The 16,402-nt window shown below is 40.6% G+C and overlaps 2 protein-coding genes and 1 non-coding gene across 3 annotated transcripts; 1 reads left to right on the top strand and 2 right to left on the bottom strand.

The window, feature by feature from the left end:
* Window positions 1-1,074: 1,074 nt before the first annotated feature.
* Window positions 1,075-3,263, bottom strand: LOC112174122 (protein VAPYRIN). Its single transcript, XM_024311840.2, has 2 exons — window positions 2,433-3,263; window positions 1,075-1,853 (listed from the first exon to the last, which is right to left on the bottom strand). The coding sequence occupies exons 1-2, from the start codon at window positions 3,192-3,194 to the stop codon at window positions 1,470-1,472; spliced, it is 1,146 nt and encodes a 381-aa protein (XP_024167608.1). The 5' UTR covers window positions 3,195-3,263; the 3' UTR covers window positions 1,075-1,469.
* On the bottom strand, window positions 1,163-1,235 carry TRNAA-UGC. Its single transcript has one exon. It is a non-coding gene; the product is annotated as a tRNA-Ala (tRNA).
* A 1,980-nt stretch (window positions 3,264-5,243) lies between the features above and the next one.
* Window positions 5,244-5,963, top strand: LOC112171174 (uncharacterized protein At3g28850). The gene has a single exon (XM_024308399.1). The coding sequence runs from the start codon at window positions 5,244-5,246 to the stop codon at window positions 5,961-5,963; it is 720 nt and encodes a 239-aa protein (XP_024164167.1).
* Window positions 5,964-16,402: the final 10,439 nt, after the last annotated feature.

The raw sequence follows: 16,402 nt of genomic DNA, 5'->3' as shown, positions 1-16,402 counted from the left end.
CAAGTTAGCCTAGTTTTAGGATATTCAGTTCCAATCCAAAGTCTTGATTTTCAGAGCAGAAGAAAGAGCGCATAGAATCAGGTACTGTTACTACGCCTAGTGATTTCGTTGGAGGGTCAGTTCTTGTGTGTTTTGGAAACGAATGTCTCTTCAGCAAAAGGGAAAAGTAAAGGCAAGCATGTCTCTTGAAATCTTTGAAAGAGATGAGCCAGAATTCGATCCCCATCTCCATCAACGGGACCTTGATAAACAGAGCCTAGAGCTTAAGAACCTTAAAGAATTGGAAGAGATACATCAGAAGCTTGAGAAACAGAAGCAAGAGCTTGAGAAGAAGGTCCGCGCACAAAACCAAAAGGCTCAACAATATGCTGCAGCTGCAGAGACCAAGAAGGCTATACAAGTCATTCCTAAACTACTTGACCTATATGCCGTGCATAAATCTAAGAAGAAAAGGGAGCGATTACAAAGAAAAATCGACAAGCTTGAAATCGATGAATTCGCCATTGATATTCAGATTACACTACTTGAAGGACGTGCTAAAGTTGAGGAAAAGCCTGTTTATGACGATGAATCACCCATAAAGGAAAAATCTGCAGTGAACAAGTCCCTAGAAAAAGACATGGCTATGAACAATGATGAATTGAGGGAAACAATACATGAGATCAATAAGGATATTAAGTACATGCAACTTAAATCCTTGGCAAAATTAGGGAGCTATTGTCAGTACAAGTTGAAGAAGCCGTTCATCTCGATGAAGAATAATCTATGCAAAGCGGTTAAGAAGTGACAGCAAAGGGTTAAGAAGCGATTGATACCTGACAAACAAGTAAACGAAGACCAATTTATCTTTAACAATTTAGGGTTTCACCTTGTGCATTGTTTACTCAGAATCTAAGATTAGATAATAGCTTTTATCTTGAATCATTTAGAGCGAGTGGATTTTTCTTTTGTAGCTAAAGTTGCTAAACTACTTGCTAAGATCATTCAAGATACACTCAAAATTTCTGGTTGAAATTCCTTAGTAGATGTCTGTAATATATATGATGGAAAAAATTGTCTTGCTTTGGGCTCTTATTTATTTTTTTATTTGTTTTCACATCTCTTTCTGAAATTGTCTGCTGAAACAAAGGAAAATAAATTGTACAAATATACAAAACAAATGTGGAGATGCAGGGGATCGAACCCTGTACCTCCCGCATGCAAAGCGGGCGCTCTACCATTTGAGCTACATCCCCATTTGACGACTAAACCATTACCAATCTTATATAACGAGTAAACTAACCACGAAATATATTGATCTGTAAAAAGCATGAAAGTGGGATATAAAGCCTAAAACAGAAGCTTCCTACAAGTATTTGGGTGAAGTTGAATCAACTTCTCCTCTTCATCATTTTCCCACAACTCCAATTCAACTTCTTGTCTTCATCAAAACTCAGCTACTTAGTGACTTTCTTGCTTCCTTCGCAATCTCAGCCTCCTCTGCTGATAAGAAACTCAGTGATATCATCATACCCCATAGCTGTGGCCATGTACAAAGGAGTAGCCCCACTCTTGCTCTTGGCATTCACATTTGCCCCATTCTGTATCAACATCTCAACCGTCTCCAAGTTGCCCCCCACAACCGCCAAATGCAGCGGCGCATGGCCTTCACTGTCTCTGGATTCCAAGTCTAGCCCAAATTCGACCAGCATCAGAACAACCTCCTTGTGCCCTTTAATGGCTGCTGCATGAAGAGCTGTCAAGCCATATTGATCACAGTAGCTAATGTCTGCTCCTTCAAGAAACAACAGTTCCACATCTTTCAAATCCCCGATTCGCGCTGCCATCAACATTTGTTCCCCCAATTCTAGCTTCTGCAAGTTCCACTCAATCAGCCCCCAAACAACATAATCAAAAACATTAAACACCCACATTTGATTATTTTTCTATCATAACATATGATAATAACATTTGTCCTAGCTCATACGGATTTGGATTTATGACCAAGTGACCAACAGATCGAGTGCATATTAATTTAGGCCTCACAGAGTGGGACTCATTTAGAGTCATTAGCTTATTGGCTTCATTCCAAGCAATATAACCAAACATTTGCCTACATTGTGATCAATCTGTACATCATATATAACCCCTATAATAATAACAACAACAACATCCTGGTTAGCCTTATCATGCACCCCTTATGGATATGAAAATATTAGAACTCATAGTAACCAGAGTGAGCTAGGCTCGTTTGAAAGTCATTAGCTATTGGCATCATCCCAAAAGTTATGTGATTTGTTTCTATATGCTTGTGCTAAGGTGGTTGTAAGTTGTAGCCATAAAATAATTGATGCATTCAAAAAATAAATTAAAGGCTCTCACTGTCCAGATCGAAATACAAAATGCTTAATCAGGTGCATGCAAGACCAGTACAACTAAGAAGAAACACTTACATCACTATCAGTAGCAACTCGTGGACGATGGCCATGACCTTTAGTTATCCTGGGGTCTTCTGCTGTCGACGGTCCCGAATCCCTCAAACCCAGAACACTAGCAAACCGATCAGAAGCCTCCGCCACGCGTAGCTCATCCATCCCGTTCCGCACCAATTCCTCATCCACCTGATCCAACCTCAGACCCGCCTCGATCCTCAACCCGGCCTCAAGCAGCAAATTAATCATCCTCTCCGGCTCGGCCAACTCGGTCGCGACTCGGAGCAGCGACTCGGCCTCCCCTGGCGTCAGCTCCGCCAGAATCGTCCTCTGCCGCCTGATTATATTCCTGACCGCCTCGCAATCCCCGCAGTGCACGGCGTGCCGCAGAAGAACTGGGCCCACGAAGGCGACCTTGAGCTTGAGGTCGCGAGTGTGGGCCCCTCTGAACCAGGAGTCGAGGGAGTCGGAGTTGCCGGCGGAGGAGGGGAAGAACTCGGCGGTCTTGATGAGGAAGCGGTCGGCGGGGGAGCGGGGGAAGGAGGCGGGGAGGTGGGACTGGGGCTTGAGGACGACCTGGAAGGTGGCGAAGGATAAGGGAGGGATGAGGCCGGTGGGGGGCTTGACGAGGAACTTGTGAGGGGAGGAGGTCTGGACCTTGAAGGCGACCGGGCACGTGGAGCTCAGGGAGGTCAGGCGGACGTTGGCGCGGCATTTTTGGTTTAAGGTGAAGTCGATTCGGACCTCTTGCTCCGAGACTTGGACCAGTTTCGAATTCTCCATCGAAACTAACTAGGCTACTGAGAGAGAGAAGGGAGTGAGTGTGAGTTTTGAAGGGGGAAGACGGATGGAGGTTAGTTGGTTGGCGCGTAGTCGAATTCACGTGATTCTGTGGGTCCCATATGCCACGTGTTTTAGGATCACGGAATTGTCTTATGTGAATATGACATTTGTTTATTTTATTTTATTTTATTTTATTTCATTTTTTTATTAATGAAAAACGATTATAAAAGATATCGTTAAAGTAAATTCTGTGCACCGTCAGTGCATAAGCGCTGACATTGTGCTACTCACGTGCTTGACTTAATTTGTGTCAGAAAGTTGAGTTCAAACTTCAAAGACTTGAGAAGATCAAACCTTTCTGTTCTTCTTTCAAAACACAAAAACTACCCGGTTCTCTTCTTGCTCTGATTCACAGTCTTCTTTTGGTCCACAACAGCTTCTATGTCTTCTGAATCACTCTCCCTTTTCTCACCAAACCCCCGCTGCAGCTTGCCAATTTCTAGTCGGAAAATCCCTCCCAAAATGGGCTCCATTTCGCTCTTCTTCTTCATCTAAGTTTCAATCCTCTTCTGTTTTGTATGTGGTGAAAGAAGAAAACAAACTCGATCATACCCATTTGGCCTCTTTCCAAAATCTAACAAACTCGATCATACCCATTCTGAATCCAAGTTTCAAAGGCCAAGAAGGTTCAAAAAACGCAGTCTTGCAATTGGGTGTTGAAGATAATGAAGGGATTGGCATGGGTGCGGATAAGACCACAAAAAATAAAATTAAAATAAAAATAACAAAATATTATGCACTGACGGTGCATAGAATCTGATTCTAGATACTAGTGGTTTGAACTAATTTGGTATCCGAATATTCAAAAGTATTAATTCATGTCATCAAAAAAATTAAAAACATTAATTCATGTTCATTTTCTTCCAAATGATGAAGACTCACAAACTCATGTTTTTTTATTTTGTTTTTATACATATATTCTAAATGTCAATTTTATCCTTATATTTAACAAAAGTATCAAAACATCATATGAAGCCTAAGTTTTGGTATCAAACTGTCCTCTTTTGAAAACCAGGTACCAAAGTGTCCAATTGATCATACCTCAAGTACCATAGAAAGAATTTGCCCTAATTTGTTCAAGAACCTTGCAGGGACTACATGAATGATTCAACAAATGGATATTGTTAAGATAGCCGAATAGAAAGGGACAAAATGCATCATGGACAAGCAAATAGTTGAAAAAGATTTCCATTAATTTTAAGAAATCTATTGATTTCTTAAGTAACAAATAATTACATATTGATTCGAACGTCTCTAAAAACTGAGACATTACTAACTGTATGTACATAATGAGTCGGGCAAAGCTGGGTAAACTATATACCGACAATGGTTTTCCACAATATCAACAATAGACGCTTTGATATCACCATCCCGACGGTTCAGTTGTTTGTGAATATCTTGTATAAACATAAACAAAACTCTGAATATAATCATAAGCAACAAATATAGTAGTTATTCACAGAATTCGTAGTGGTTTCATGCATAAATTAATAAATAGAGGTAGGATATATCGATTAGGTGCAAAATGGATAATAAGAACTAGACAAGAACATCCATCGATTCAAATTTATAGAATTGAATTCTCCAAGTTATTAGCAGTTAGCCAAATGGGACACAACAGCAAGAACCCAATCTGGACGTGGAGAATTATATCTGCCACCTTTGCTTAATTTATATTCTGAACAACTCATTTGCACCCATAATAAATCTCTTTAACTGTTTTATTGGATGCATTGCATGTACTTAAAAACCATAATTATACACTGCCTGAGCATTCAACTGGCACCCATAATTATACATAGAAGATTTGAGCAAACTAGGTAATATTATTATTTTCCAATCTAGTACTAACGTCGCTTACCATTTTAGGGTTTGCCTTAAATAGCCCTCCAGACTCCACTAAACACCACCCAACAAAAGCTAATCAGGTTTCATTTCCCCTCTACAAACCCACACATTTGCTGTTTAGTCTCTCTCTGTTCGATCTTCATGGCCATGTTCTCATCCTCATGGTTGAAATTACCGAGCAAGGTGAACCAACCCGCGCCAGCACCGCGTTCTTGCAAAAGTATTTCTTGCTCATCCTTCAGAGACATCCAAAAGGACCAAAACCTCTGCAAATCTCAACCCGAAACCGAGGTCCTGAGCCCGAGGAGTGCCTCCATTTTGCAGCGTATCAAGATGTCCACCACGGTCCTCCTGCGCCTATGGGCTCGCGGCGTAGAGGGCCCAAGTGGCTGCAAAGTGCGCAACGGAGACCAACGTGTAGTGATTTACTACACGAGTCTCCGTGTGGTGCGGAGGACCTTTGAGGATTGCAGGGTGGTCAGATCGATCCTCGGAGGGTTTCGGGTCCCCATTGACGAGCGAGATCTGTCAATGGACTCCAAGTTTGTGCAGGAGCTGGAGGAGGTCACTGGGAGCAAGGACTTGAACTTGCCCATGGTTTTCGTCAGCGGAGACTACATTGGTGGAGCCGAGGAGGTGAGGCAGCTCCATGAAAGTGGAGAGCTAAAGACAATGCTCCAAGGGCTCCCGGTGGTGGAGTCCAAAACTTGTGATGTATGCGGAGGGCTGAGATTTATTCTCTGCCAGACTTGCAACGGAAGCCACAAACTCTACAGACAGAAAGATGGGTTTTGCCCTTGTATGGACTGCAACATGAATGGCATGATTACGTGCCCTTCATGTTCAACTGCGGGACAGTAAAATTCAGATTCCCAGAAGAAGAGACAAGAAAGAGATAATGAGACTCAGTGTTGTGTAATGGGAAAGCTCTCCTCTGTTTAATTTGGGATTCATAAGTTCAAGTTGAACTTTCTTTTATTCATCTGTTTTAATGGAAGATTCTTTTGTTATAATTGGTTATTGTTAAAGAAAATTAAGTTCCATTTGCACTCTATATTTCATAGTGGGTGAAGAAAACTACATTTCATATACATGCAAACCCCATCATATTTCATTTGGAGATATTCGAACTTCGAAGAATGTTTTCAACTTTCCGCAAATCAAACAATTAGTACTCATTGACTGCTTAAGTGAAAAAGATCAATTAGCTGGGTAAATTCTACCACTGTTTTGAAACATCAAATTCGTCTTTATCAGTTCCATAGTTTTAAGAGTTCAAACATGTTTACAGAGAAGCAAACGTTATATGTCTTGGCAAACTAAAGGCACAGAACTAAAGGTGAAAAGATTTGGTTTGGAAGCATTATTGTTGAAGCTACATCAACTCTCTCATTTGATTCGTTAGAAAATGGTTTCTGATCAGAGGTTTTTACTTGTAATCTATATAGTTTTACTTAACAAAGAAAAAACTTTAAAGTTTGAATGTTCGTTTTAGTAGGTTAGAACTCGAATTTAAATTATTACTCATGAGTTTAGATTTCATTGTGGTCGGTAAGATTTGATTTTGTTGATTTTGGCGTTACCATAACCAAACCAAGATTTCCGGTTTTCATATGACCACCAACCCCACATTCAGTCTGTACGGTATATATTGGTAAGATTCCTATCGAACTGAGTAAATTTTGTGTCTTTAGTGTGGAAATAATACTCTAGAAGAGAACGTTGGGTTTCTAGTACCTTCGAGTAGTTTAGCATGCACTCAGTTATTATGTAATTTTAAAAGAAAGAAAGATTACACCTTGGTCGGTATTACATGTAATGAATATAGATTACGTTTTATATCGTACCATAACAAAACCGAAATTTTCGGCTTTTAGACCGCTACCAACTAGCCAACTAGCAAATTGATTATACTGAGTTCCTTTGAGGACTTTAAACATTTTTGCAAATCAATCGTTAGATATTTGTATGTAGATCATTTATGCATTTCTTCAACTAAATTGAAAATCTTTAAGGGGTTCATAACATAATTTATCAGTCATGAATATGAACGGTTCATGTTTGACAAATTTGGCTCGTTCATTTATTTAATCTATTTATTTGATCTAGTTCGGTACCTTAACGAATAGCAATTTGGAGGAAGATTTTCATAAGTGATCTACTCATGCATACATAAACATCTAATAATTGATTTGTCAAAATGTAATCGAAAATTGAGTTTTCCAAACCGTTGATTAGAAAGTCTTCAACTAATCCTCATTAAAGTGATCCTCATTAGAATGGCTGCCTATGCACATCACCTTATATGGAATTCAACCTAATATAGTAGACTTCATCATTGACCGTAAATTTTACTTGAATTTGTTTTACGTGAATTCAAATATAGAATTTGTTTTTACTACGGTATACATTTCTTTTTTAGTCTAAACAATCATAAAATGATATATCACAGTGCACACCGGATGCAATGGAAATTTTGATTTCTCTTCGTCATTTGGTATTTTGCCATTCTATTTTTGGAAATTTATAATTACGCTTATATCGGACCAAAACTTAATATCCTTTCTGTATTAAGGTACCCCAATAGTGGCTTTGCTCGTCCTTAAATATCCCTTCACACCACGAAACACCACCCCACTTTGAGCAGTCTCCTTCTTCTTCCCTAGCATTGTATTCCCCCCCCCCCCCCCCCCCCCCCCCTCGTCCTCCAGACAGAATCCTCCATTTGTTCTTATAATCTTTCCCTCTCACCATCATGTTTGCACCATCATGGTTGAATTTGAAATCACCAAGCAAGGTGGGAACAATCAAAACACCGCGATCACGTAGACGATTTTCTTGCTCGTCCTTTAAAGACATCCGGAGCTTGTTCCAACCCGAACCTGAAGCCCTCACCCCGAGGAGAGCTTCTATCATACATCGGGCCAAGACATCCACCACAGTCTTTCGCTTGTGGGCCCACCACATTGCGCGCCCAAGTAGGATACACGACGATGATCGCCGTGTGGTAATCTATTATACGAGCCTACGTGTAGTGCGCAGAACTTACGAGGATTGTAAGGTTGTCCGATCAATTTTTAGAGGATTTTGTGTTCCCATAGACGAACGAGATTTGTCAATGGACACAAAATTTTTCGAGGAGTTGCAAGAGCTTATGGGAAGTAGGACCTTCACTTTGCCTATGGTCTTCATCAGTGGGATATGCGTTGGTGGGGTTGAAGAGATCCGACAACTCCATGAAAGTGGTGATCTGAAGGTAATGATGCAATGGCTACCGGTGGTAGACTCTAGACCGTGTGACTTATGTGGAGGAATCAAGTTTGTGCTATGCCAAACATGTGATGGAAGTCATAGGGTTCATTGTGACGGTGAATTTAGTCCTTGTACAACTTGTAATGTGAATGGTCTAGTTATGTGTCCGTCATGTTCTACCATGCGGCACCGGATCTCATCATTGTAAACTCTTCAACTATTAGAAACACAGTTTTTATCAAATAAAAACACATAAATGTACATTTGCAAATTATTTTATCTTGTTTTTTATTACTCTAGTGTAATGTTTATTGAGAATTACTCAGTTTGTGAGATAATTTGGAGACTAAATTGACTATTATTCAATGTTTAAAGATCGCATGTGGTCGTTTGTGTTAGGACTGAAATAGATTCGAAGTAATATTTTCAATTCAACGAACAATAACTACGTTGCGACTCAACCGTGAAATTTTCAATGTATAAGACTTGCAATGAAGTTGGTAGAATATGATGTGATATTTAATGAATGTGGATTACGTTGTGGTCTGTAGAATTTGAATTTTGACCTTACCATAAGATGCCAAGGTTTTTCTATTTTAGAAAAGCTACCGACTACCAAATAAAAATTTACGATTTATAGAATTCTTACCTATTATAAAATCGTATTTGTGTTAAAGGAAAATCACATTATGTTCATTCGTCAAAGTGACTGACGAAGAGGGAATCAAGGAATTGCAATTACAGCTCAATCAACATTTAGTATAATTATTGTAATTGATATTTCCGTTGTAATTCTATCCCTATATAAAGGGACTATGAAATGAAATGAGTAGACCAATTTCAATTTACTTTTACACATTATCAGCACGAATCTCTAACCCTAATTTCGAGAAGAAAAAAAAACCTAAACCCTAGGAGAAAAAAACTTTTCTCTTCTGCTGCCACCCTAAAAAAAAAAAAAATCGTCTTCCTTCCTTCCTCGCCTATAGCAGCCTGCATCCTAACCTACTACCCCGCGTAGCTCCTCACCTACAGCCGCCCTCCTAGCCTTGCCGCCTTTAACACACGGGCCTGCAGCGCACCACCGGCCTCCAGCCTAGCCTCGCGCTTCATCCCCGCGCACTCCAGCCTCCAGGAGCTCATCCTCGTGCGTTCCAGCAGACCTGCACGCACCTCCTCCCAGCGTTCACCACCTGAATCACCGATCGCAGCTGTTGATGTCATAATTTGGTTCGACAAATACTTTTGACTTTTCAACCCATTCCACGTGGTGGCGTTGAAATGTCAAAGAGTCCACGTAGGACTCTGACCTTTCAAGGCACTTATACCTTTCATCGAGAAAGAAAAGATAACCCTAAGATGGAAATAATCATGACTAGTGAGATGCCTCACTTTGGTACTCCAAGTCTTCAACCTTGGATCTCCACCTCTTAAGTCTTGGACGGTCACCATGTCATTGACTCACCATCTTGGATGGCAAGGCAAAAGCATATCACGAAGTCACTACTAGAATATCACAGTCCAAAGGAACCAAGAGTCTCAACCCCCATGACCAAGAGTTCGACCCCCAAGCTTAGAAGCCTCGACCTCTAAGGATCATGACCACGAGCTCCAAGGCTAAAGCCTCGACCTCCAAGCTCACGCACATGTAATCGTCATGAAGAGACATGGAGCACTAATCAAAGCAAAATCTCACCAACCATGCCACGTGTCAAGTTCCGACATAAGGCATGGCCTAAGAGTAATTCCAGGAAAAGGGAAGCTTGGATAGGCGACACCTGTCTCTGACCCTTCACCAACCATATCGGACCACATGGTGGTGACACCTGTCACCAACTCTGTCAAAGCCATCCCTTGGAGTGTCAGCAAGCAGAAGGTATGGGCTGACACTCAAATTTTAGGGAATAACCCATACTTTGTCCTTTCCATCTCAACCAAACCAGACCACATCGTGGTGACACCTGTCACGTACCAACTCTGTCAGCCCATCCTGGAGTTTCAGTAGGCAGAGAGTGGGGGGCTGACACCCCGATTTTATGGGATTGAGCCATGCCTTTCCCTCTCCACGTCAACTCTCTTCTCCTATAAATACCCAGCCTTCACAAGGCTGAGGAGAGGACTTCACTTTCTCTTCTCTCCGAAAGCTATGCCAAAATGCATAGTCCTTTCCATAGAGCTCCGCCAACTCGAGGTGGTGGAAGCCCAACATCAGGTGGAGGAAGCCCGACGTGAGGCCATTAGTTCCACCCAAGAAAGGAGCTTGGAAGCCCAACACAAGGTGAAGGAAGTCCGAGACGAGACTATCAGCTTCACCCAACAAGGAGCTTAGAAGCCCAACACGAGGTGAAGGAAGTCCGAGACGAGACTATCAGCTTCACCCAAGAAGGAGCTTGGAAGCCCAACACGAGGTGGAGGAAGCCCAACGTGAGGCCATCAGTTCCACCCAAGAAAGGAGCTTGGAAGCCCAACACCAGGTAGAGGAAGCCCAACATTATGTGAAGGAAGTCCGAGACGAGACTATCAGCTTCACCCAACAAGAAGCTTGGAAGCCCAACACGAGGTGAAGGAAGTCCGAGACGAGACTATCAGCTTCACCCAACAAGGAGCTTGGAAGCCCAACACGAGGTGGAGGAAGCCCGACGTGAGGCCATCAGTTCCACCTAAGAAAGGAGCTTGGAAGCCCAACACCAGGTGAAGGAAGCCCAACATCAGGTGAAGGAAGTCCGAGACGAGACTATCAGTTTCACCAAACAAGGTAGCTTGGATGCCCAGGATCAGGTGAAGGAAGCCCGAGACCATACCTTCAGTCACAAGAGGTGAACGACCAAGGCTAGGCACAGGACTACCAGGGCATACCTTCAATCATAAGTGGACGACCAGGGCTACTCACATAGCCAAACTAATCGAAGGAAAAGATAGGCCCACTTGAAGAAAACAACCCCACCACTTTACACTTGGATTTCAACGGAACCTCCGTTGACTCGTTGATGTCGAAATTGGCACCAACAGCAGCCCAGTTCCCGGCATCGGTGCTCAGTTCCCGGCATTTGCAGCCCAGTTCCTAGCGACGCTGCACCTCCTTCGCGTTGCTCCCAGGTCCTCAACCCGCTGTCATATCTAAGCCCTGTCGCTGCGTCCCCCCCCCCCCCCCCGGCAGTTCCTCCACACCAACACAAAGAACAGATGACGCGAAGAAGAGAGGAAAAAAATAAAAAAAAAAAGAGAGAGAGAAAAGAAAAAAGGTGACCCGACCCAAAGGAAAAAAAAAAAAAAAAACAGGCCCTGCGGCCAAGAAAGAAAAGAAAAAGAACAAGGCCCACTGCTGAAAACTGAGAGGAAGTATGTTATATATATTTTTGGCTGCCTTATTTATATTTCACTTTTCATATATCTTATTATATGTGTTACATATATTCGTGAAACCTAAAACATGTGAATTTTATTTATGTTTACTATTTTTAAGCATGCTTTATATTTTATTATTTATTTTTTTCTACACTTATATAATTATGCCTACGCATGCCTTTATATTATGTTATTGCTTATATTTTATTTTGAACATGCCATATATATTTTGATATATATTATTTATGAAATTTTGAGCATGTTTTGTGATTTTTATTTAAGTTTATATAATTACCCCTATGCATGCCTTTATATTATAATTTTTTTATTTAGAATGCTACATATAAATTGCATTTTGTCATGATAATGAAAATTCACGCACATTATAAATACATACTTACCGTGATAAAGCAGTTTCACATAGCATTGGAAAAAAAAAAAAGTGACCATTACGAATCTTGGTCTTGAAATCTAATTCATATTCTGGGAAAATAATTCACGTGGATATCTTTATGACTGCGTAATTTATATCTCCTCTTTTGTTTATGTAGATGGCTAATCTAACTTGACCTAAATTTGACATTTTGGACTTAGAAGGACTTGAGTACATCGCACTTCCGATGTGGAAACTGCTTTTGTAGCAAAAGACTACACTGCCACCATTATCGACCCCAAAGACCATGTACCGTCTAATAAGGTGAAAACAAATGCTTTAATGTTTCTGAGGCGACATATTGATCCTAGCCTACGCTGGGAGTACCTTCAGTTGAAGACACCCAAAAAACTGTGGGATGTCCTTAACGGATGTTTTGGGAACATTCATGACACTTTGCTCCCATAACTGACCATTTAGTGGAATGAAATTCGCTTACTTGACTACAAAATGGTCAATGATTTCAACAAGGACATGTTACGCCTAAAGACACTTCTCAATTTCTATGGAAAGGAACTCACAAAAAATGATATGATCCAGAAGACTCTTTCCACTTTTCATACTTTAGCACTTATAATAGCGAACCAGTATAGGCTGGAGTATGATAACAAAAAATCACAACTTTCAATAAGTTGATCAACCTACTGCGAGTGGCTGAGAGATATAATGAGGTTCTCTTGAACAACAATGTCAGGCCAGTTGGGATAAAGAAAATTCTCGAGGCTAATTATGGCAAAGTGAAAGGTGGGAACAACCCCAATGCAAAGGGGGTTGGACGTGCTGATCCCTACCCATGTGGCAACAATGCAACACGCGGCAAGGGACGTGGAGGCCCTCCCAATGTATGGCTCAGAGATGGTGGTGCTGGCCCTAGTGGTCATGGAAACAAGGTGTAAAAGGCACCTAAGAACCCTTCAGTCAAACAGGAAATAGTTGGCAATGAACCATGCTATAGGTGTGGGGTCATTGGGCATTGGTACAAGAACTGCCAAGTAAGCAACAAAGTAGTAGTCACTTACAAGAGGTATAGGGAGTTTAAAGAACAAGAGGCTTAATATATGGAAAAAGAAGGCCATGACCCAGACGTCAACCTCACTATTGCAGACTTCAATGGCAACAAGGAACTTGCTCATTCAATGGATGCTCTAGATTTTGACTGATCTGCTTTATTTATTTTATTTTCCAAAGACAGTTGTGAAGGCATTAAATCCTCATTTTTAATTAGACTATTGCTTGGTCTTAAAATTTATTTAAATAATAGTTTGATGAATTAGATTTCTGAACAAAACCTTGATTTGATTATCGTTGGCTTATTAATAAATTTCAGATTTTATTCTGAAGCATTGAATTTATTAGATTTTATTTACTACACATATTTACATGGTTCGAAATAGCACTATAGAGATGTAAAGCAATACATCTAGAGGAAAAATTATTAGAATGAAAAGATTATCATTCTACCTAAAATAGAAATACTCTAAAGAGTATAAGATATATTTTTGAATTAATTAATAATACCTTCCATTTATTTGTAGGAATGAATCAAGGAGAACTTGAGTGCTTAGTTAATAGTGGGACTACCCACACCATATTAAGGAATAGGCAATTATTCATTGAAATAATAGCCTACAATTCCTTAGTGACTACAATGATTGGATCATCACAAGTAATAAAAGGGCGAGGAATTCCCAAATTTTTGCTGCTTAACAGCACAACATTTAAAGTCACAGACGCTCTGTATGCACCAAGAGCTAATTGAATCTTGTTAAGTTTCAAAGATATTCGTGCCAACGGTTATCATGTAGAAATCCACTGTGAGAATGGAACTGAATACCTTTATATTATCTCTAATGAATGTGGAAGGAAACGCATTTTAGATAAACTAATGAGTCAATTTAGTGGACTGTACCTCACTACTATTCTGATCATTGAATCTTATGATGTCACCAATATTGAAATGTGGGACACTGACTCATACAGGCTTTGGCATGACTGCGTAGGGCACCCTGGTCATGACATGATGATCTGTATTTTAAAGAACTCACACGGACATCCCTTCGTTCTAGTGAAAAATAAAATGGGACCAAAATCCGCCACACTGCAAGGTGTCGGTCATAGTACTGCTCAAATGTAGTCATTGCCTTCTGAAGTACCAGAAGCACTACCTCCCTTCCATTATGCTTCATTGACTATTTCAAAGGCACATCACTCATTTTGCAAAGCCTGATCTTTAGCAAAAACAGGATCGAGGTCTTCCTACGCTAAATACATCAAACAAAACATTTCATTCTTACAAATGATACAAGGAGATATCTGTGGACCTATCCATCCAGAATGAGGACCATTCAAGTACTTTATGGTCCTGATGGATGCTTCGACATGTTGGTCACATGTCGCTTTATTGTCCATAAGAAATGCTGTATTTGCAAAACTTCTAGCACAGATTATACTTTTAAGGGCTCACCACCCTAATAACCTTATCAAGTCTATAAGGCTTGATAATGCTGGAGAGTTTACATAAAAAATATTTGATGATTATTGCTTGTCTATTGGGATCGATGTAGAGCATCATATACCCCATGTGCATACACAAAATGGTCTCATAGAAGCAACCATCAAAAGGCTACAGATGGTGGATAAGGCACTGGTTATGCTCACCAACCTGCCTATATCTGCCTGGGGTTATGCAATATTGCATGCAGCTTTACTTATTCGTTTCAGACCCACTGCTAACCACCATTTTTTGCGTACCAGTTGGTAACTGGAAATGAGCCTGACTTTTCAATTATGTATATTTGGTTGCACAGTATATGTGCCTATTGCGCCTCCACAGTGACCAAAATGGGTCCTCAGAGATGATTAGGTATTTATGTTGGATAAGAATCTCCAACAATTATCCGCTATTTGGAACCCTTGATAGGCGATCTCTTTACCTCTAGATTTGCGGATTGTTACTTTGATGAAACAGTCTTCCGGTCATTAGGGGGAGATAGGAAAAAAGATTTTCCCATGGAACAACATGAATTGTCGTGGTTTGTCCCCACTCTGTCTCATTTTGATCCCCGCACTTCACAATGTAAAAGTGAAGTGAAAATAATAATCGATCTTCAGAACGTAGTAGATTCGATGCCTGATGCGTTTACTAATATCGTAAAAGTGACGAGATCACATATATCAGCTGCAAATGTGCCTGCAAGGTTAGAAAGGGACACAGTGCAGCAGATAGAGGCTCTGTAACCACACTTAGTGGAGGTGTGGTTGACGTTGTGGCTCTTCAAAGGAAGAGAGGGAGGCCACTTGGTTCGACTGACACTCACCCAAGGAAGAAGAGGGCGAGTCAGGCACAAACCGATCCATTAATCATCAATGTAGATAATCCCTTTCATGAGATTGTCTCTAACTATAGTTATGTCCATGAATCAACTGGAGGATACTCCGATGTTTGAAATGATTCCAGAGAACAAAGAAATCTCAATGGATTATGAGAGTGCGTATGAGTTGATGGAAAGATCTTCCATACACATTGATGATGTATTTGCATACACTGTTGCTTAAGAAATCATAGAGCACGATGATATCGAACCATGCACTGTTGTAGAATGTCAACAAAGAGCAGATTGGCCTAAATGGAAAGAAGAAATCCAGGCAGAATTAGTTTCTTTGGCAAAGAGACAGGTATTTGGTCCGGTAGTGCTAACCCCACTAAGTGTAAAGCCTGTATGACATAAATAGGTCTTTGTCAGAAAGCGTAATGAGAAGAATGAAGTCTTGAAATACAAGGCTCGCCTTGTGGTGCAAGGTTTCTCGCAACACCCTGGAATTGACTACAAGGAGACATACTCTCCCGAAATGGACGTTATAACGTTCCGCTACTTAGTTAGCTTAGTAGTTTCCGAATGACTGGAAATGCAGCTCATGGATGTGGTTACTGCATATCTCTATGGTGATTTTGATTCAGAGATATTTGAAAGTGCCTAATGGCCTTACATTACCAAAATCAAGTGACTCTAAACCACGGAGTGCGTTTGCAATTAGGTTGAAATGCTCACTTTAAGGATTGAAACAATCTAGGCGGATGTGGTATACCTGTCTAAGTGACCACTTGATTGGGAAGAGATATAAGAACGATGAATTATGCCCCTGCGTATTCATAAAGAAAACAAGTTCCGGATTTGCAATTGTAGCTGTATCTGTCGATGATATGAACATAATAGGTAGTCTTGATGAAATAAGAGAAACCGCGAGCTACTTGAAATCTGAATTTGAGATA

Source organism: Rosa chinensis, chromosome 1 (genome assembly GCF_002994745.2).
Source record: "Rosa chinensis cultivar Old Blush chromosome 1, RchiOBHm-V2, whole genome shotgun sequence".
NCBI classification, from domain to species: Eukaryota; Viridiplantae; Streptophyta; class Magnoliopsida; order Rosales; family Rosaceae; genus Rosa; species Rosa chinensis.
Note: the sequence above shows the minus strand (reverse complement) of the source record. Positions and strands in the feature narration are given on the sequence as shown.